Source organism: Pteropus medius, unplaced genomic scaffold (genome assembly GCF_902729225.1).
Source record: "Pteropus medius unplaced genomic scaffold, Ma_sr-lr_union100, whole genome shotgun sequence".
NCBI classification, from domain to species: domain Eukaryota; kingdom Metazoa; phylum Chordata; class Mammalia; order Chiroptera; family Pteropodidae; genus Pteropus; species Pteropus medius.
Genome location: NW_024351732.1, coordinates 385,169 through 403,348, shown reverse-complemented (window position 1 = coordinate 403,348; position 18,180 = coordinate 385,169). Strand labels below are relative to the sequence as shown.

General features: G+C 36.5%; 1 protein-coding gene across 13 annotated transcripts in view; it reads left to right on the top strand.

The window, feature by feature from the left end:
* Positions 1 to 4,598: 4,598 nt before the first annotated feature.
* Positions 4,599 to 18,180, top strand: part of ZNF569 (zinc finger protein 569) — a 41,267-nt gene continuing 27,685 nt past the window's right edge. For 3 of the 13 annotated variants that reach the window (XM_039846248.1, XM_039846254.1, XM_039846257.1), the window contains exons 1-3: positions 5,060 to 5,209; positions 5,480 to 5,544; positions 17,936 to 17,993. In XM_039846248.1, the coding sequence (XP_039702182.1) occupies positions 17,979 to 17,993 (15 nt within the window). In that variant the 5' untranslated portion in view covers positions 5,060 to 5,209; positions 5,480 to 5,544; positions 17,936 to 17,978. The other 10 variants (XM_039846253.1, XM_039846256.1, XM_039846259.1 and 7 more) reach the window with 8 other exon arrangements.

Sequence of the window (18,180 nt, the reverse complement as noted above, 5' to 3'; positions counted from 1 at the left end):
CTTGCAAGTACAGCCAAGCTGCCTCAAGTTGCTTTTCCATACAAACAGCCTGTCTTGGCTCATGCTGTGGACTTTCCTAAAATCTCTGAAAGGTTCGTGAAACTCGAACAAGAAGCATCTGTCCTCGGTGTGCCCCGTAACCCATCCTGAGCAGCCCCTAGCCCAGCACTAATGGCAGCCAGCCTTGCTTTTCAGTGTGGCTTCTCCAGGCACGTCTAAGCCCAGCATGGGTGATGGCCACTTGTGGATTGCTTTGTGACTCTTGCCAGGTGGTCTCGAAAAGGGCACAGGCTGCAACTGAACTTGGCCTGTAGTGGAGCTCCTCCAAGAAAGCTCAGGGGCCAGCAAACCAGTGGCTGGCTTCCACCAAGCTAGAGCAGCATCCAGGATGATATACCTAAAGGGTAGACTGAACAGGCACCAGAGCCCTGCTAAAGTGAATCCTGCTTTGTTTCATCATCCCCTCATCAGCCAGTCCTCACAACCAATCAGTCTGAGGATCAATCCCCCGCATCGATGTGCAAACAGCAACCAAGGCTCAACTACAACAGGAAGGCACACATAACCCATACGAGGGACACACCTGCAGCACCCGGCTCAGGTGATCAGAGAAGACTGCACCACTGGGCCCCACAGGACACCTACTAAATAAGGCCACTGTACTAAGACTGAGAGACATAGCAGCCTCACCTAATACATGGAAACAAACACAGGGAGGCAGCCAAAATGGTGAGACAAAGAAACATGTCCCACATGAAAAAACAGACTAAAGCTCCATTTGAAAGAGAACTCAACAAAAGGGAGACAAACACTCTACCAGATGCAGAATTCAAAACATTGGTTATAAGGATACTCAAAGAACTTAGGGGAAGAGTAGAGGAACTCAGTGAGAACTTTAATAAAAAGATAGAAAGCATAAAAATGGAGATCGAAAACATAAAAAAGAACCAGTCAGAAATGAGGAATACAATAACTGAAATGAAATGAAGAATACATTAGAGGGAATTGACAGTAGATTAGATGAAGTAGAGAATCGAATCAGCGATTTGGAAGATAAGGTAGCATAAACGCCTAATCGGAATAGCAACAACAAAAAGAAATTTTTAAAAATGAGGATAGTTTAAGGGGCTTCCGGGATAATAGCAAGCATACTAACAATCACATCACAGGGATACCAAGAGAAAAGACAGCAAGGAATTGAAAACCTATTTGAAGAAATAATGATGGAAAACTTCCCTAATCTGACAAAGAAAATAGACATACAAACACAGAAACACAGAGAGTCCAAAACAAGATGAAACCAAAGAGGTCTACATCAAGACACATCATAATTAGAATGCCAATGTTTAAAGACAAAGAGAGAATCTTAAAAGTAGCAAAACAAACAAACAAAAAACACAGTTACTTACCTACAAGGGATCTCCCATAAGACTGTCAGCTGATTTCTCAACAGAAACTTTGCAGGCCAGAAGAGAGTGGTATGAAATACTCAAAGTGATGAAAAGTAAAAACCCACAACCAAGATTATTCTACCCAGCAAAGCTATCATTTAAAATTGAATGACAGATACAGAGCTTCCCAGACAAGAAAAGATTAAAGGAGTTCATCAACACCAAACCAGTATTACAAGAAATGTTAAAGGGATTTCTTTAAGAAGAAAAAAAAAAGATAAAAAATAGGAATAATAAAATGGCAATAACTATGTATCTATCAACAATTACTTTAAATACAAATGGATTAAATGCTCCAATCATTTGTGGCTGAATGGATAAGAAAACAAAACCCTTACATATGCTGCCTGCAAGAGACTCACCTCAGGTTTACAGACACACACAGACTGAAAGGATGGTAAAAGATATTTCACGAAAATGAAAATGAAAAAAAAAAATCTGGGGTAGCAATACTTATACCAGACAAAATAAACTTTAAAACAAGCACTATAACAAGAGACAAAGAAGGACCCAGAAATTCCACCTCTGGGTATTTAGCCAAAGAAATCCAAAATACTACTTTGAAGGGATGTGTGTATCCATATGTTCATTGCAGCATTATTTAAATAGTCAAGATATGGAGGCAACCTGAGTGTCCATCAGTGGATGAATGGATAAAGAAGAGATGGTACATATATACAATGAAATATTACTCAGCCATAAAAAAAAAGTTTAAAAAAGAATGAAATCTTGCCATCTGCAACAACATGTGTGGTCCTATAGGGTACTGTGCCAATGGAGTAAATCAGACAAAGATAAATGCTGTATGATATCCCTTAAATGTGGAATCTAATGAACAAAATAAACAAAACAGAAACAAACTCATAGATATGGAGAACATTTTGAGGATTGCCAGATGGGCGGGGCATTGAGGGGATGGTTGAAAAAATGGAAGAGATTAAGAAGCACAAACTGGTAGTCACAAAGTAATCATAGGTTTGTAAAGTATAGCATAAAGAATATAGTGAATAATATTGTAACAAAATTTATGTTCACACACACACAAAAAAACTACATGAATGTATATAGCTGTTTTAGCTGTAACAGCTAAAAGTTAGAAACCACCTATGTGTTCTTCAATGAGTGACTGACTAAACATACTGTGGCATGGAATAAAAAGGAATGAATTATTTATACATATAACAACATGGAATAAAAAGGAATGAATTATTTATACATATAACAACATGTATGAACCGTCAGGGAATTTGGCTGAGTGAAAAAGCCAATACCAAAATTATAAACTGCATGATTCCATTTGCATAATATTCTTGAAAAGTAAAATTACAGAAATGGAGAACAGATTAGGGTTTCCAGGCCTTATAGAGTGTTGGGGAGTGGGGTGAGGAGGGAAGTGTGTGTGGCTATAAAAGAACAACATAAAGAATCCTTGTGATGATGGAAATATTCTAAATTGTGACTGTATCAATGTTAATATCCAGGTTGTGATATTATCTGTAGTTTTGCAAGATGTTACCATTGGGGGAAAATGGATAAGGGGTACATGAGATTTCTTAAAATTGTACACAAATCTAGAATTACTTCAAAATAAATAGTTAAATGTTTTAAAAAGCTATTCCAAAAAGAAAAGAAATTCTAAGGTGGTACACCAAAATCCAAATATATTAAATGTAAATTTACAAAATATATCAGATTAAAGAGTAAGATTGTCATTTTTAAAGTGATGCTGTTTGATAAGAGACACTTAAAAAAAATAAAACAGAAAGATTAAAAGTAAAAGGGTAGAAAGAGGTAAACCATACACTAGCCAAAAGGATGATGAAGCTATAATATCAAAATAGACCAAGAAAAAGAGCAATATTATAAAGGGTAAATTTCAAAATTTCTTGTCAAGTACAGGAAACTATCAGAACACTAAATGTGTGTCATCTAATAAGAGAGTTTCAAAATATATAAAGCAAAGCTTAACAGAAATAAAAGGAGAAATAAACAAATCCACCGGTAAAAAAAATCGAGATCAGGAAGCTGGAAGGACATAAAACAGCCAACTCTGTTCTTTTCTCTTTTTTTAACCAAACAATTAGCAAAAAGCAATTCTTATAGTAGACAGAAAAAAAATTACTGTTGGTAAAGACACATGAGACAAATAAGCAAAACTTATTTAGAGGACATGTGTCTCTCTACATAGTGTTTGACGGGGGTCCCCTGTCCCTTCCCAGACATAGATTCATACTGAAACAGTGCCCGTTATCATCTAGTGAAAAGAAGACTATTTGCTACTGCATCCTAGAGATGATATTGTCCTTTGGGTTTCGAATAGTTGCATGGTAAGCTTATGAGCCAGAAGCCTCTCTGATACTTTCAAGGACTACATGGTTCCAATATTTAGCATGCTGTAGTCTCCAGCATTTTGTCCTCTTTGCCAACATATCATGGCATAAAAGTATGGCTTACTGTTTTCATAGATATTTTCTCCATTTTAGTGTCTAATGAAAAATTATTTCATTGAGTCTTCAACTTTCATTGTCAATTGTTTTTTGATTATTCTGAAGTCAGAGTGCAACCCATATGAAATGCTGAAAACAGAATCAGGTCTTTAAGGCAGGAGTGACATATAGTCAGGTTTGCTAGATTCTTAGATTTTTGTTCTTGATTACTTCTCTAGTATCCCACTTATGCCCCTCATTCCTCTGGCTGAGGCTATGGATTCTTGACACGAATTTTCATTTGATGGCTCAATGTTTTTGCCGTCCTCAACAATGTCTTTCCAAATTTCCTGTATCGCCTTTGTCCATATAACAGTGTAAAAAAGCATGGGTGTTTTATTAATACAGACTCACAAATCTCTATAATTTCTCCCATTTAATATTTTAGTGACTGGTTTATTGACTTAACTTCAGAAGTTTCCATATTGTAACAGAAGCAGTCAGAAAATCAGAAACAAGAATTGACACAAGCACACATACTGTCTCTGACAAAAGTGCAGGATCAAAATCAAACGGTCACAAGGACATACGACGCGACCATGGTCGCACAAATGGTCGTAAATTCGCACGACCTCAAAAGTCATTGGACTTCATAGACTCCCTACCCCAAAATCTCCCACATACGGTCACACAAAGTAACTCCTCCCTTTCCTGACTGCCGCCACCAGCTCGAAGCTCAGGCTGGCTGGTCTCGTCCCGTCAACGGGCTTGATTCCCCGCCCCTACCCCGCCTCAGTTTCATCCCGCTGTAGTCCAGCCCCGGGTGGAGCCCTAACCCGACGGAACCAAACCGACTGAGCGGTGTTTCCTTCATGGACCAGGCACTATAACCCCAGGATTCCGAAGTTCCAGCCAACTGTATCGAGAAAGTGACTTTTGCAGAAATAGACTCAGGCTGCGAAGGCCTCTGGGAAATGTAGTCCGGTGCAGGAAAGCTGCAGACCTTTTCGGATTCTTCTCATCCCCAAGCTCCATTCCCAGACTCCGAGTGCCGGGCTCAAGGGAAGCCGCTTCCGTAAAACCTTCACCTGAGCCTCCCTCGCAGATCTGAGCGCCCTGGGACGCCGCGGCTGGCTAGTCCCGCTACTCGCAAACAGGAAGGCCAGTCCCGCCGGGGTGAGCCGCGGGGGCCTCTGGGAAGTGTTGTCCTGCGCCTAACGGCCCAGGGTTCGTGCGGAGCTCAGCCACAGGCGGCGGACCCCCGCCTCAGCTCGCACCCGCTGTGCCACTTAGGGGCGTCGATGTGTGGGGCCTGTGTCCGCGGGCTCGGTGGTGAGTCCTCGGGAAGCCGCGAGGTCCGAGTCCGGGACTCTTTGTGATGGGTGTGAGTAGGGGCCTGCGGACGCCAGCCGGCGTTGTTGGAGGAGGATGCTGGGCAAGGCTGAGCCGGTGCGAGTGGTTCCCTGAGGCCGTGGGAGTGGCGTGTGAAAGACTGAGAGTGTGGCGTAATGTTACGGTGTTTGCCAGATAATTGTGACTGAGTGTGGCCGTGGGGTTGTGTATATAAGCAGATTTTATGGCTTTGCTTTTCTTATATTTCAGTATGAACGTGCGTGCGAGCGTGCGTGACTGGTGGGATCGTGACTGAGAAACTCAGCGAATGGAAGGTAGAGTACGATTGTGTGTGTGATTTATGAGACTGAAACAGTGCTTCATTTCTTCGGTTATGATAGAAAATGTTTTTATACGAGACGTCAGTAATCAAACACTTTATTTAGTATTTATTTTAGATTTTATCTTCGTGTATTCGCAATGTTGTTTTGTGTGCATACTAACTTAATTATTCTTGCCCCCTGCTCCCCGCCCCAATCGCAAAACATCTAAAAAAACAAAAACAAGAATTATTCATAATTCTATCAGCCATTGTCAAAATTAACTTACCATTTTTTCATCCTCCCTCTGTGAATACATACGTATACATGAGTTTATATATTATTGTATATGTGCATAATAGCTTTAAAATTGCTGTCACATTATACCGTCTGTAACCTACCAGTGTCATTTAAGAAACAAAATCTTTCCATTTAATTACAAATCTGTGTCATCATTTTAAAATTTTTCATAGTATACAGTTTAATGCATTTATCCCTGTCGATGGGTAATTAACTGGATTTTCAACTTCTTGCCATTACTCGGGACCACAGTAGTAAAAATGGTGTTTAGCAGCAACTTGTCATAGTGCACTTTCCTAATTTTTGGGGTTGTGGGGGTGGGGCAGGCTCCTTTGGATCAAAATGTATGCACTTCTTAATGGCTCCCTAAATCTATCCAATTATTTTCCTGTAAGTTTCCAATAACCTACAGTATTATTCGCATACTATAAGATTGCCTGTATTCATACTCTTGATAGCAATGGATATCATTAACATTAGTAATCTTTATTAACTCCCCTAGATGTAAAATAATTTCTTCAATTTGCAGTTGTTTGATTACTACTGAAGTCAAGCATTTTACACTTGATCTTAGCCAAAAAGCTGAGAAGCGATGAAGTCAAGCATTTTAAAATCGTTTTGTAAATTATGTGTTTTCTAAAGTATTTTTCTAAAGCATCACTCTATTTTCAAATTTCTTTTCCAGAGTTCTTAATATATTAATGATTCATTCATTCACTCACCATTTACTGAATGCAATCTGTGTGTCAGGAACAGTCTAGATGCTTGGGATATAGAGTTGAGCAAAAGAGACAAATTCCCCGCTATCATGGTACTTACATTGTGGTGGGCCAGATAGTAAATGAGGTGAGTTAAATATACATTAAATAGTGTAAAATACTGAGAAAAAATAAAGCAAGAAGATAAATAGAATTAGGAGTAGTAAGAGTAGGAGTTTTAGATGGGATAGCTAAGGAAGGTATCCTGAAAAGGTAATAACAGGGATATGAAGGAAGTAAATGAGCTAGTTACATAATTGAGAGAAGGTTATTCCTGGCAGAGGGAACAACAGTTATAAAGGCCCCGCCAGTCACAATGAAGAGGCTGGCGTGGCTAAAATAGAGCAAACAGAAGAGAGGAGAGAAGGATGGTAACTGGAGGAAAGGAGGGTAGATCAGACTGGGCCTTATGGCCATATTAATGATCTTGGCTTTTACTCTGAATAAGATAGGAAGCTATTGGAGAGTTTGGAGAATGGGAGTGATATCTGCATATAATATAAGATGATTGCTTTGGCAACTTTGATGAGAGGACTACAGGGAGAAGACTGGGGGAAGAGAGTGGGGACAAGGGCAGAAGCAGAGAGACCAATTAGGAAACTATTGCGATAATCTAGGGAAAAGATGTGAATCAGAGTGGTAAAAATGATGAGAAATAGTCATGTACTGGATATACTTTAAAAGTAGAGCTGTCGTAATTTGCTTGTTGACAAAGCTATGTAGAGTGTAATTGTGACAAAATAACATAATATTTTTTCATCTGAGGAACTTGAAGATAGAGTTATCATTAACTGAAAAGGAAAAGAAAGAAGGAAAAACTGACTTTGGACTTAGGGAGATAGTGAGATTTCAGTTTAGAATATATTATGTGAAGTGTGAGATACCCATTAGACATTCAAGTGGAGATAATAACTTGGTAGTAAGATATCTGGAGGCAGACATTTTGGAATTATCTGTATATAGATGATGTATATAAGGCCAAAAGACTGAAGTCACTTAGAGGGTAGGATAGATAGAAAAAGGTAGAAGTAGAGGGCTTATCTCTGGGTCACTCCAACATTACAAAGTCTGGAAAATCAAGAGGAATCAGCACAAGAGACTGAAAGGAGCAAGCTAGAATGGTTCCAGAAGGAAACTAGATGAGTACACATTCCAAGGGAAGAATGTGTTTTAATGAGAACCATGTCAGATGCTGTTGATAGGTCAAGTAAAATGACTGAGAAAGGAATATTGAATTTAGCAACATGGAAGTCTGGTGACTCTGAAGAGCAGTTTCACTGGAGTATGGGGCCAGAGAGAACTGGAGAAGAAAAATAGGAGATACCAGTATGGACAAAACTCTTAAGTTTTTTTGTAAATGGAAAGAGCGAAATGGAGTGGTAGATGGAGTTAAGAGGTATGTAATAACTTTGTTTACATACTGATTGAAATGATTCAGTAGAGAAACGATGACGCAGGAGAGAAAGAGGAGAAATACTGTAGGCATGTCCTTAAGTAGCAAGAGCAAATGTTAAGGATTTGAGGACAGAGGAAAAGAATAAAATAATCACTTAGGAGAATGTAATAGAGACTAGAGTAGAGAAATGTAATTTCCAGGCATCACTGAAGACTCACTTGATGTTGGTATTCATGACTATAAAGTAAGCCTATTCCACATGGTTTTAAAATTTTTCTCTTGTAGTGTTCATCTTCATAGTCATAGCCACAGACAGGATAGGGAGAGAGTTGGATTTAACCAAAGTGTTGGTTTCATGAAGTAAGTAGGAATAATGTGAGAGAGAGACAAGGGAGTCTAAGTTGACAAGAATTAATTATATTAATTGACTGAATTTTAGGCCAGGTAGTAGAAAAGTGAGATTAGGAAGGTGAGGGACAGTAAAAAATTGGTAGAATAAAGGAATGGAAATTCCTGGTGGGGTTGAAAGATCGTTTGGTTGAAATACTAGAGGAAGTAAGGTGAAGAGAGAGAAAGATATTTTTCCCTTTAGTTGTCAAACGTTTTTAAAATAGAACAATTCCTCTTTTTACCATCATCCTGGTTTTAGAAAACATAGGTAACTATTAGCTATATTTCAGTAACAGTTACAAAATGGTGATATTTGAATTCTAGCATTCCTTCTTCATTTACTATCTGGGGGTTTTTCTAAAGAAAAAATTTACTTTATCAACTGTGGTTACCTTGAGGTACAGTTCGTACAGGAAAGGCAGGATAAATTGATTCTTTCCTTTAGGTTTTTAGGCTTTTGAATTGGTTCCCTAGCATCTCCCAATGGGTTGTTATCATTATTATTAATACTCTAATATATGCACAGACTTAACACATTTGATTTTGATGTTTCAAACCATTGCAGTTAGTTTCTTTTTTTTAATCCTAAAATAAATCCTTTTATTTTTATTTATTTATTTTTCCCCTTTAATCCCGCCACCCCTCCCACACACACACACTTCCACCCCTGAACTGTGGATGTTGCCGTTTTCCCCTTACGAACTGGATCTCTGAAGGCAGGGCGTCTCTTCCCACAAGCTTGTGCTGTGCACTCAGGGCCTGGCACACCCCGGGGCCTGGCACCCCTGGCGCACTCGGGGGACCTGGTGTACCCGGGGTATGGTCTGTGGCTCCACCTGGGGTGCGAACCTAGGACCTTCTGCGTGTAAAGCAGATGTACTAACCACTACACTATGGAGCTACCCCACAGTTTCTTTTTGAAGCTCAAATATTCCCATCTTTGGCTCCCTCTCCAAGATAGCTCTGAGTATTTTAACACATCTCTTCTAGATATGTAAATAAGATAGTTTCAGAGTAATATTATCAATATTTACAATATTCCTGGTCAAATAATTTTCCATTTTTTATAGATCTATTTGTCTTTAGGATATATCCTTCTAGGAAATTGCAGTCTAATTATTGTGCTTTAAAGTAACAAGAACTAATTTCTCTGTGTGGTTATGCCACAAACATGATGATGTGTGATTAGGTTCATTTGTTTTATTTTGATTTTGATTTTTAGGTATAGCTTTTGTTTTCACATTATTTTTATTTTGTTTTATAATTATGTAAAACATTTAGATGGTTGCAAAGTCAACTATATAACACAAAGTATATTAAAGTATATATAAAACAAATACATAAAACATAGAGAAGTCTTGTTTTTATTCTATTGTATCTCTATCACCTTGTTCCTTCTCTACTTCTATTAGTAACTTTTTAAATTTTTTTAGTTTTGGGAGGTTATATTCCTTTTTTTATATAAGCAAATATGTTTTTGTGTGTATGTTCACTCCACTCCTCTTAGATAAATTGTAGCTTACTATTCATGTCTTTTTTTCTCCTCTCACTTTTTTCATCTTTCGTTTTAAATAAGTTTGAAGATTGGCTTGACACGTTGAATGAAAAACCTTTGGGGAATTGTGATTGGAATTATATTAATTTTATAGGTATTATTGGGAAAAACTGACATCATTACCATACTGACTTTTCTATTTTTAACCATGATACTTATTTAGGACCACTTTTACGACCTTCAGTAAATTGACTGAAGTTTCTTGATTAGGCTCTTGCATAGCTTTTGTTTGAATTATTCCTGGTACCTTAGAATTTTTGTTGCTTTTGTGAATCGTGAATAGGTTAGTTAAGATGCCACACAGATCTCCTACTGTGTTTAAGTCATCTCTCCTGGTTAAGCATTCACTTTATTATTGTAACCTTTGACTGTTGTCTTCCAGAGTTTCTGTAATGGTGATTTTAACAGGTTTTACCAGATTTTTCAGATTCTGGGAAGAGATGGACCACTGGAGTTCCCTCTTTTTCCATTTTCACTTATGTCACTCCCATCCTTACTTTTAACCTATCTGAGAGTTTATATTTCGTGTGTCGTAAACACATATAGTTGGGTCTTGGTGTTTTTCTCATCTCTGACAATCTCTGTTTCATTGGTGTGTTTAGACCATTTGCAGTTAATGCATACCTCCTTTTGTTGCACATCGCTTTAATGCACTTCACAGATGCTGTGTTTTTAACAAATTGAAGGCAAGACCCAGCAAAAACATTTATGACTCACTTTATTGTAATATGTTATTGCGGTGGTCTGGAACTGAACTCTCAATGTCTTTGAAGTATACCTATAATTAGATTAATATCAACCATCTTCATCATAACTTTTCTATTTGTTCCTTTGCTCTTCATTTCTCATTCTCTCCTTTTTTTGACTTCTCTGGTTTTCATTGAGCATTTTATATAATTTCATTTTGTCTCTTGTTTTACTATATCATTTATACTTAAAAATTTTTTTAGTGTTGCTTGCTTTAGAGTTTACAATATATATTTTTAATTAATCTGAGCTTACATTCAAAAAATGCTATACTGCTTCATATATAGTACAGGAACTTTTTAACAGAATATTCCCAATTCCTCCTTCCCATCCCTTGCAACATAGCTTTCATTTATTTCACTTACCCATGTGCTGTAATCCCCAATACATTGTTACGATTATTGCTTTAAATATTTATCTTTTAGATCAACTAAGAATAAGAACCAGATTTTATTTTACCTTCATTATTCTTCCTTTGATGCTCTACCTTTCTTTATAAAGATTCAAGTTTCCAACCTATATTATTTTTATTCACTTTTAACATTTCTTACAGGTAAGTCTACTGGTGACAAATTCCCTCAGTTTATGTTAATTTGAAAAAGTTGATTTTTCTTTCACTTTTGAAGAATAATTTTCCCTGGGTGGAGAATTTTAGGTTGATGTGTTTTTGGTTTTTTTTTTTTTTTAAACATTTTAAATTTTCCACTCCATTCTTGTCTTGTTTATATGGTTTCTGATGAGAATTTTGCTGTAATTATCCTTTTTGCTCATAGATAAGGTGTTATTTTTCTCTTTTTTTGGTTTCCTTCAGTTTGAGTATGATATCCTACATGTGGTTTTTTTTGATATTTATTCTGCTTGGTGTTCTCTGAGCATCCTGGATGTGTGATCTGATGTCTGTCATTAATTTGGAAGATTCATAGCCATTATTACTTAAAATATTTCTTCTGGTCTCGCTTTGTTCTCCTTTTGGTATTTCAGTTACAGATATGTTATATCTTCTCATATTGTCCCCTACTTTAGATATTCTCTTCTGTTTTGCTTTTTATTCTTTTTTCTTTTTGCATTTCAGTTTGGTTACTGTTTATCTATCTCCAAGTTCACTGATTGTTTCCTCAACCATGTTGACTCTACCAATGAGCCCATCGAGGGCATTCTTCATTTCTGTTAATGCATTTTTTTATTGCTAGCATTTCTCTTGATTTTTTCTTATAGTTTCTATTTCTCTGATTATATTACCCATTTAGTCTCCTAATTTTTCCATTAGTGCCCTCAACATATTAATCATAGTTATTTTAAATTTTTTGACTAAACCTCTGCTGTACCCTTTATATTCAGGTTACCGTTGTAGGCCATGAAGAAGCCACATAAGCAGTCCTTGCCATAAGTGGTTCATAGTCCTAGGGAGACAGACAAATGAACAAATTCTATTGCAGAATGATAAATGTCACAAATTGGGTACGCTCATGGGATATAGGAGTATGGTAGATCCAGATAGAGAGATATCCCAATTAAGGTTAACATATTTCCTAATTAGCCTTCTTTAAGGACAAGAAGGCATTGGTCAAGCGAAATCAGGAGGTGGTTTCCAGGTAGGGGAAAATGATATGTAGTGGCTGATACTGTGTGTTTTTTAAGAAAGGCACGTAGTTATAAATGGTACCACCCTCTCCTACCCCTGTAATTTAAACGTGTTGCCAAATGAGGTGGTAGGTCCTGGAATCCAGGGACACATGGAGATAGTGAAGAAAAGACTAAAGAAGAGTTGGAGTAGTGGTGGGAAGAAAATATTCAGTATCCACCATGAAGCCATATCTACAGTGTGTAAATTAGCTCAGTTTATCTAAAGAATTCCTTTGGGAAATGCAGACAGAGGTAGGGCTCTCAGTGATTTGTGGGGTTTTGGCACAATTTAGATTCAAGTAGGCAGAGATAATGATGATGGCAATGATGATGATGATGATGTAGTACCAAAATTGTTATGTATATTTAACTGTATCAGAGCTCATTTCAGTAGGGTATTATACATAGTAGTTTAGAAACGAACAAATGGATATACTTCAGTAAGTTCTTTGCAAAGGGGGAGAAAAAGAACATTTGGTATGACTAGAACATGTAATCTGAGAATTTATTTCTTAAGTTTTCCCCAATTAGTCTGTTTAACTTTGAATTCCTTCAGTATACTATATTCTTTTTCTCCCCACCCCCAGAAGCGAGGCCTTGCCAGTTGTTACTACTTTGCGTATAAATAATACTTCCCCACCCCACCCCCACTCCAACATAGCTAATTAACTTTAAGATACCATCTTAATCATAATTTCATGTGGGAGGTATTTTCGAGCCCCATACCAAAATAAACAGATGTTTGCTGCATGCTTTCCAAGCATGGCCCTTCTCAAACGTTTATTGTAATGGAGGGACTTTGGGTTTCTGCTCAGGGACATGGAGAGCTAGAAAGAGCTCTGCTTCCATCCTTATAACAAGGAAAAAAAACTAGACGAACTGCAAATTAATAACTTTTTTTGAACATATCAGAGAATTTAGGTCACAGGGCAACCAAGTAACCTGAAATGTTAGGAAATATAGATGCCTTCTGGGAGAAACAGGACTCATCTGGGATAGACACTTCCAGACACCATATAAGCCAAGCCAGCAAGAAGATATAGCGAAACTTTTTAAACAAATTGTTAAATGTTGAAAGTGGGCCAGGAAGAGTGTGGAACCACTGAAGAAGTTGTAAATTTGGGGAGTTTTTAATCTTTTGTAGGATTTTCTTACAATAATCTCATCAGGAGATCATAAATAAGGAAGATGGGAGAATCCTGAGATATCTTTCCTTGTGGTGCTGGCTGGGGAAAGGGAACAGCATCCCAGACCTAATTTCTTACAGAAGGAGACTTTAATTGACATAATAAAGAGCAACAAAAACTGTTGCCTAGGGCACATTTGGAAACCTATACAGTTTAGGAAAGGGAACTGGAAGAAAAAGTACTGCCCCTGGTAGTGGGGAAGGAGTAGCTCAATTATGACTGTTAGTAAATAGGTTCTGCATCAATAATATCAGCAAAGATCAATAAAATTTTTAAGCCTCTAGACAGACTGACCATAAAAGAAAGAGACAAGACACAAATTGCCAGTATTAGAATTGAAAGATAGGGCATCACACTGACCCCACAGATCTTGAAAGGATAATAAAGGGATACTACAAACAACTCCATGTCCATGAATTCTCCAACTTAGGTGGACAAATTTTTTTGAAAGACACAAACTACCAAAGTTTACTCAGTAAAAAATAACCTAAATAGTTGTATATCAGTAAATTTAAATTTTTGGTTAAAAACCTATGATACTAAAAGAAAAAGCAACAAAATAAAATAAGCAAGTGGGATTATATCAAACTAAAAAGCTTCAACATAGCAAAGAAAGCCATCAACAAAATGAACAGGCAACCAACTAAATGGGAGAAAATATTTGCAAATCATAAATCTGATAAGGAGTTAATATTCAAAATATATAAAGGATTCATAGAACCAAATAGCAAAACAAATAATCCAATTTAAAAATGGGCAGAAGATCTGAATAGATATTTTTCCAAAGAAGACACAACACATTGTCAACAGGTACGTGAAAAGGTGCTGATCATCACTAATCGGGGAAATGCAAATCAGAACTACAGTATCACCTCATACCTGTTAGAATGGCCATTATCAAAAAGACAATAATTTACAAGGATTGGTGAGGATGTGGAGGAAAAAGAACCCTTGTGTACTGCTGGCGGGAATGTAAATTCATACAGCCACTATGATAAACAGGGCACAAATTAAAAATAGAACTATTATATGATGCAGCAATTCTATTTCTGTTTATTCAAAAGAAATGAAAACAGTAACCCCAAAAGATATCTGTATCCCCGTGTTCACTGCAGCATTATTTACAATAGCTAAGATATGGAAACAGCTTAGTGTCCATTGATGGATGAGTGGATTAAAAATGTGGTCTATGTACACATGGGATATTATTCAGCTATAAAAAAGAGATGAAATTTTGCCATTTGCTACAACATGGTGGGACCTTGAGGGCATTATACTATGTAAAGTAAGTCAGACAGAAACAGACAAATACTGTATGATCTCACTTACACGTGGAATCAAAAAACCAAGAAAAAACAAGCAAAAATACTTCACAAAAACACCAAGTTCATAGATACAGAGAACAGATTGGTGATTAGGGTGGGGGGTGGGGGGGACCGTGAGAGAAATGGATGAAGAGGGTGAAAAGGTACAAACTGCCCATTTTAAAATGAGTAGGTCATGGAGATGTCATGCACAGCATGATGACTATAGTTAACACTGTAATACATATTTGAAAGTTGCTAAGAGTATATTTTCGAGAAAAAAATTTCATAACTAGGGTATTGGATGTTAACTAGATTACTTCTCAATATATACAAATATTGAATCATTTTGTTGTATATCTGAAACTAATATAATGCTATATGTCAATTACATCTCAATATTAAAAAAATCTTCTCAAAAGGAAACTCCATGCCCAGATAATTTCACAGTTGAAATAGCAAACATCGAATGAAGAAATTATAGAAATTCCACCTAAACTCTTCCTGAAAAGGAGGAACACTTTGAGTCATTTTATGAGGCCAGGCTTACCCTGACACCAAAACCAGACAAAGACATTATAAGAAAAGAAAACTACAGACCAATATTTCTTGTGGACTTAGACACAAAAATCCTCAACACTGAATTGAAAAATTGAATCTAGCAATACACAAAAAGGATAACATAGCATGACCTAAAGGGTTCATCTTGGGAATGTAAGATGAATTTCAAATTCACTGTTTGAAAATCAGTTACTGTAGTATACCATGATAAAAGACAAGAATAATATTGTCTCAATAGATACAGAAAAATCACTTTACAAAATTTAACATTTATTCATAAAAAAATAATTCTCACCAAATGAGGAATAGAAGGGAACATCCTATACTAAAAGGCATCTTAAAAAAAAAAAAAAAGAAAACTTAGAGCTTACATTGTAGTTAATGGTGAGATACTGACTGCTTTATCCCTAAGACTAGGAACAAGGCAAGGTTGTCCTGTCACCACCATTATTCGCCATCATATTGGAAGTATTAGCCAGTGCAATAAAGCAAGAGAGGGTCATAAAAGATATTCAAATTAGGAATAAAATAAGTCTGTTTCTAGACAACATGATTAAGTAGAAAACCCCAAAGAATTTACAAAAAAGCACCTAGAACTATAAATTGTTTTTATATTCCAGCAATGAACAATTGGAATTTGAAGTAAAATTTAAAATGCCATGCCCCCCAAATTAAATACTTAAAAATAAATTTTACAAAATATGTGCAGGCACTGTATGCTGAAAATAGAAGGAAAAAAACTAATGAAATTAAAAATTAAAAATACACTATGTTCATGGATTGGAAGACTTGTTTTTATTTCTCATCAGTTTGACGTATAGATTTGATACAATCCAATCAAATTCCTAGCAATCTTGTAGATATCAGTGAAGATGGAGGTGGAACCAAAATGGAATGCACAGTATGAGAAATGCATTTAACTGTACTACAAATGTAAGACAACCTCACTGAAGGTGATGGAGGAGAAAGAAAGTTAACCTAAATAATTTTGTAAAAGAGTGTCCACCCCCCACCAATAGAGGACTTTTAATGCAAATAGATCTTAGGAATCATCTGAATCTTTCTTCTGTAGTTGGATAGCTCAAACACCTTTTTTAAACTAGAAAACAAAATTTTTCATACTATGTCACATGGTAACTCTTAGTTGTGAAGAGACGCTAGGAAAGTGAGTAATTGGCAAAGGAAAATAGAATACCCTCATAGACCTATATCAATTTTAATTCATCCTTGGAAGAATGTATGTTGCCACGGTGATAAATTTAGGTTTTAGTTTTCAAGGAATAAGGTGGAGTCAATGGCTGTTTTTAGGCAGTAACATCTGCTGCATCTGGCCTTTGGAAATATGCTGGTTCTCCTGCCTTAAGGTATCAGATTTTCTTTACAGAACTTCACAGTGCTGATGCCAGGGGAGCTATTGAGATATCATCATATTCTGCTCTCCTCTTAAAAGTCGGTTATAATAGTTCTAAGAAAGTGGGATTCCGAGGATCACAGTGCTTATTAGTGGCAGAGAGAACTAGAAGGCAAATCTCTTTGTTACAGGTCACTCATTGTTCTTTCCCACTATAATTCATCTGGCCTAAAGTTTCTTTTAAAAGATCCTTTAGGAAAAAAAAAAAACCAAAAAAAACCCAAATGAGTGACAGAAATCATTTAAAACAAGCCAAAAACAATCAAAGAAAAAAGAGAGCGGACGATAAAATAACATAAATTTTCTTCAATCAAATTAAACCTGGGAAAGGGGCTGTGAATGGGTGCAGGGGAGGACATCTATGTTTTTTATACACTGTGATATTGCTTGAATCTATTGGAATGATGTGTGTTTTCTTGATTAAATTTGTATTTGGCGGCAGGGGAGGGGGAATAGTGCTACTAGACTTGTAATAATAAGTAAAACTATACCTTGTTCCTTTTCTCCCCGTCCCTTACTTCTGTTCCCAGAGAGAACCACTTTCAAATCTTAAATATGACTTCTTGTATTTATGCCATTTTTCTAAATCACGTTTATCCTATTATTCGACATTTTTCAGATTTGAATTTTTATTTTTTTACTATGGAAAATAAGGATTTAACTTACCACCACCAATATCTCTGATACATATTACTCTCACACACAAACTTCATACTTCTTCCTCAAAATATAATTATGTCAGCCTTTTGTTTAAATTCCCATTTAGTTGACATTTTGGTTAAATTCCCATTTAGTTGGTACTTAAATATTTCTCTTTAAATGTTTCAATAAACTAAAATGCCTTACTTAGGTTTTTGTCAGTTTTATAATTTTCTTGGTTATGTGCTTTCATGAAGCTAGCTCCATGTGAACTGTGTATTCTGATACAGAGCTATTGATAAATTCATAGGGCATTTCCCACATATGCATTCCCCTTTTCCTATCACCTTATGCCTAAGGTCCACTTGACCATACCAGTTATCTTTGTACTTACTAGCAGCGCTGTGATATGAATATTCTTGGCCTTTCTGATGGATCCAAGTATCTTTTTGCTACAGGGTTACCTTTACCTTCTGGGTGCATGTTTCTGAAACCACAAAGCAAGCCTAGTGTAATGGTTTTATTCTCTTCTCAGCTCTGCCTTCTCAGGCCCTGTTCATCCCCAGAAAGAAGAGGAAATGACTGAGTCCCAGGTAAATTTTAAATAATGTAGTTGTTCCTTGCTTTATTCTACAGCATAGTTTAAAGAGGATTGTAGTAATCCATATAGTAAATTGGAAAATTCTATATAGATAAAACATATGTTCAGAAGAAATATTGTTGGAATATTAAAACCAGGAAAGAGTTAAAATATGGTTATGCAGAAATGTATTCATTCAG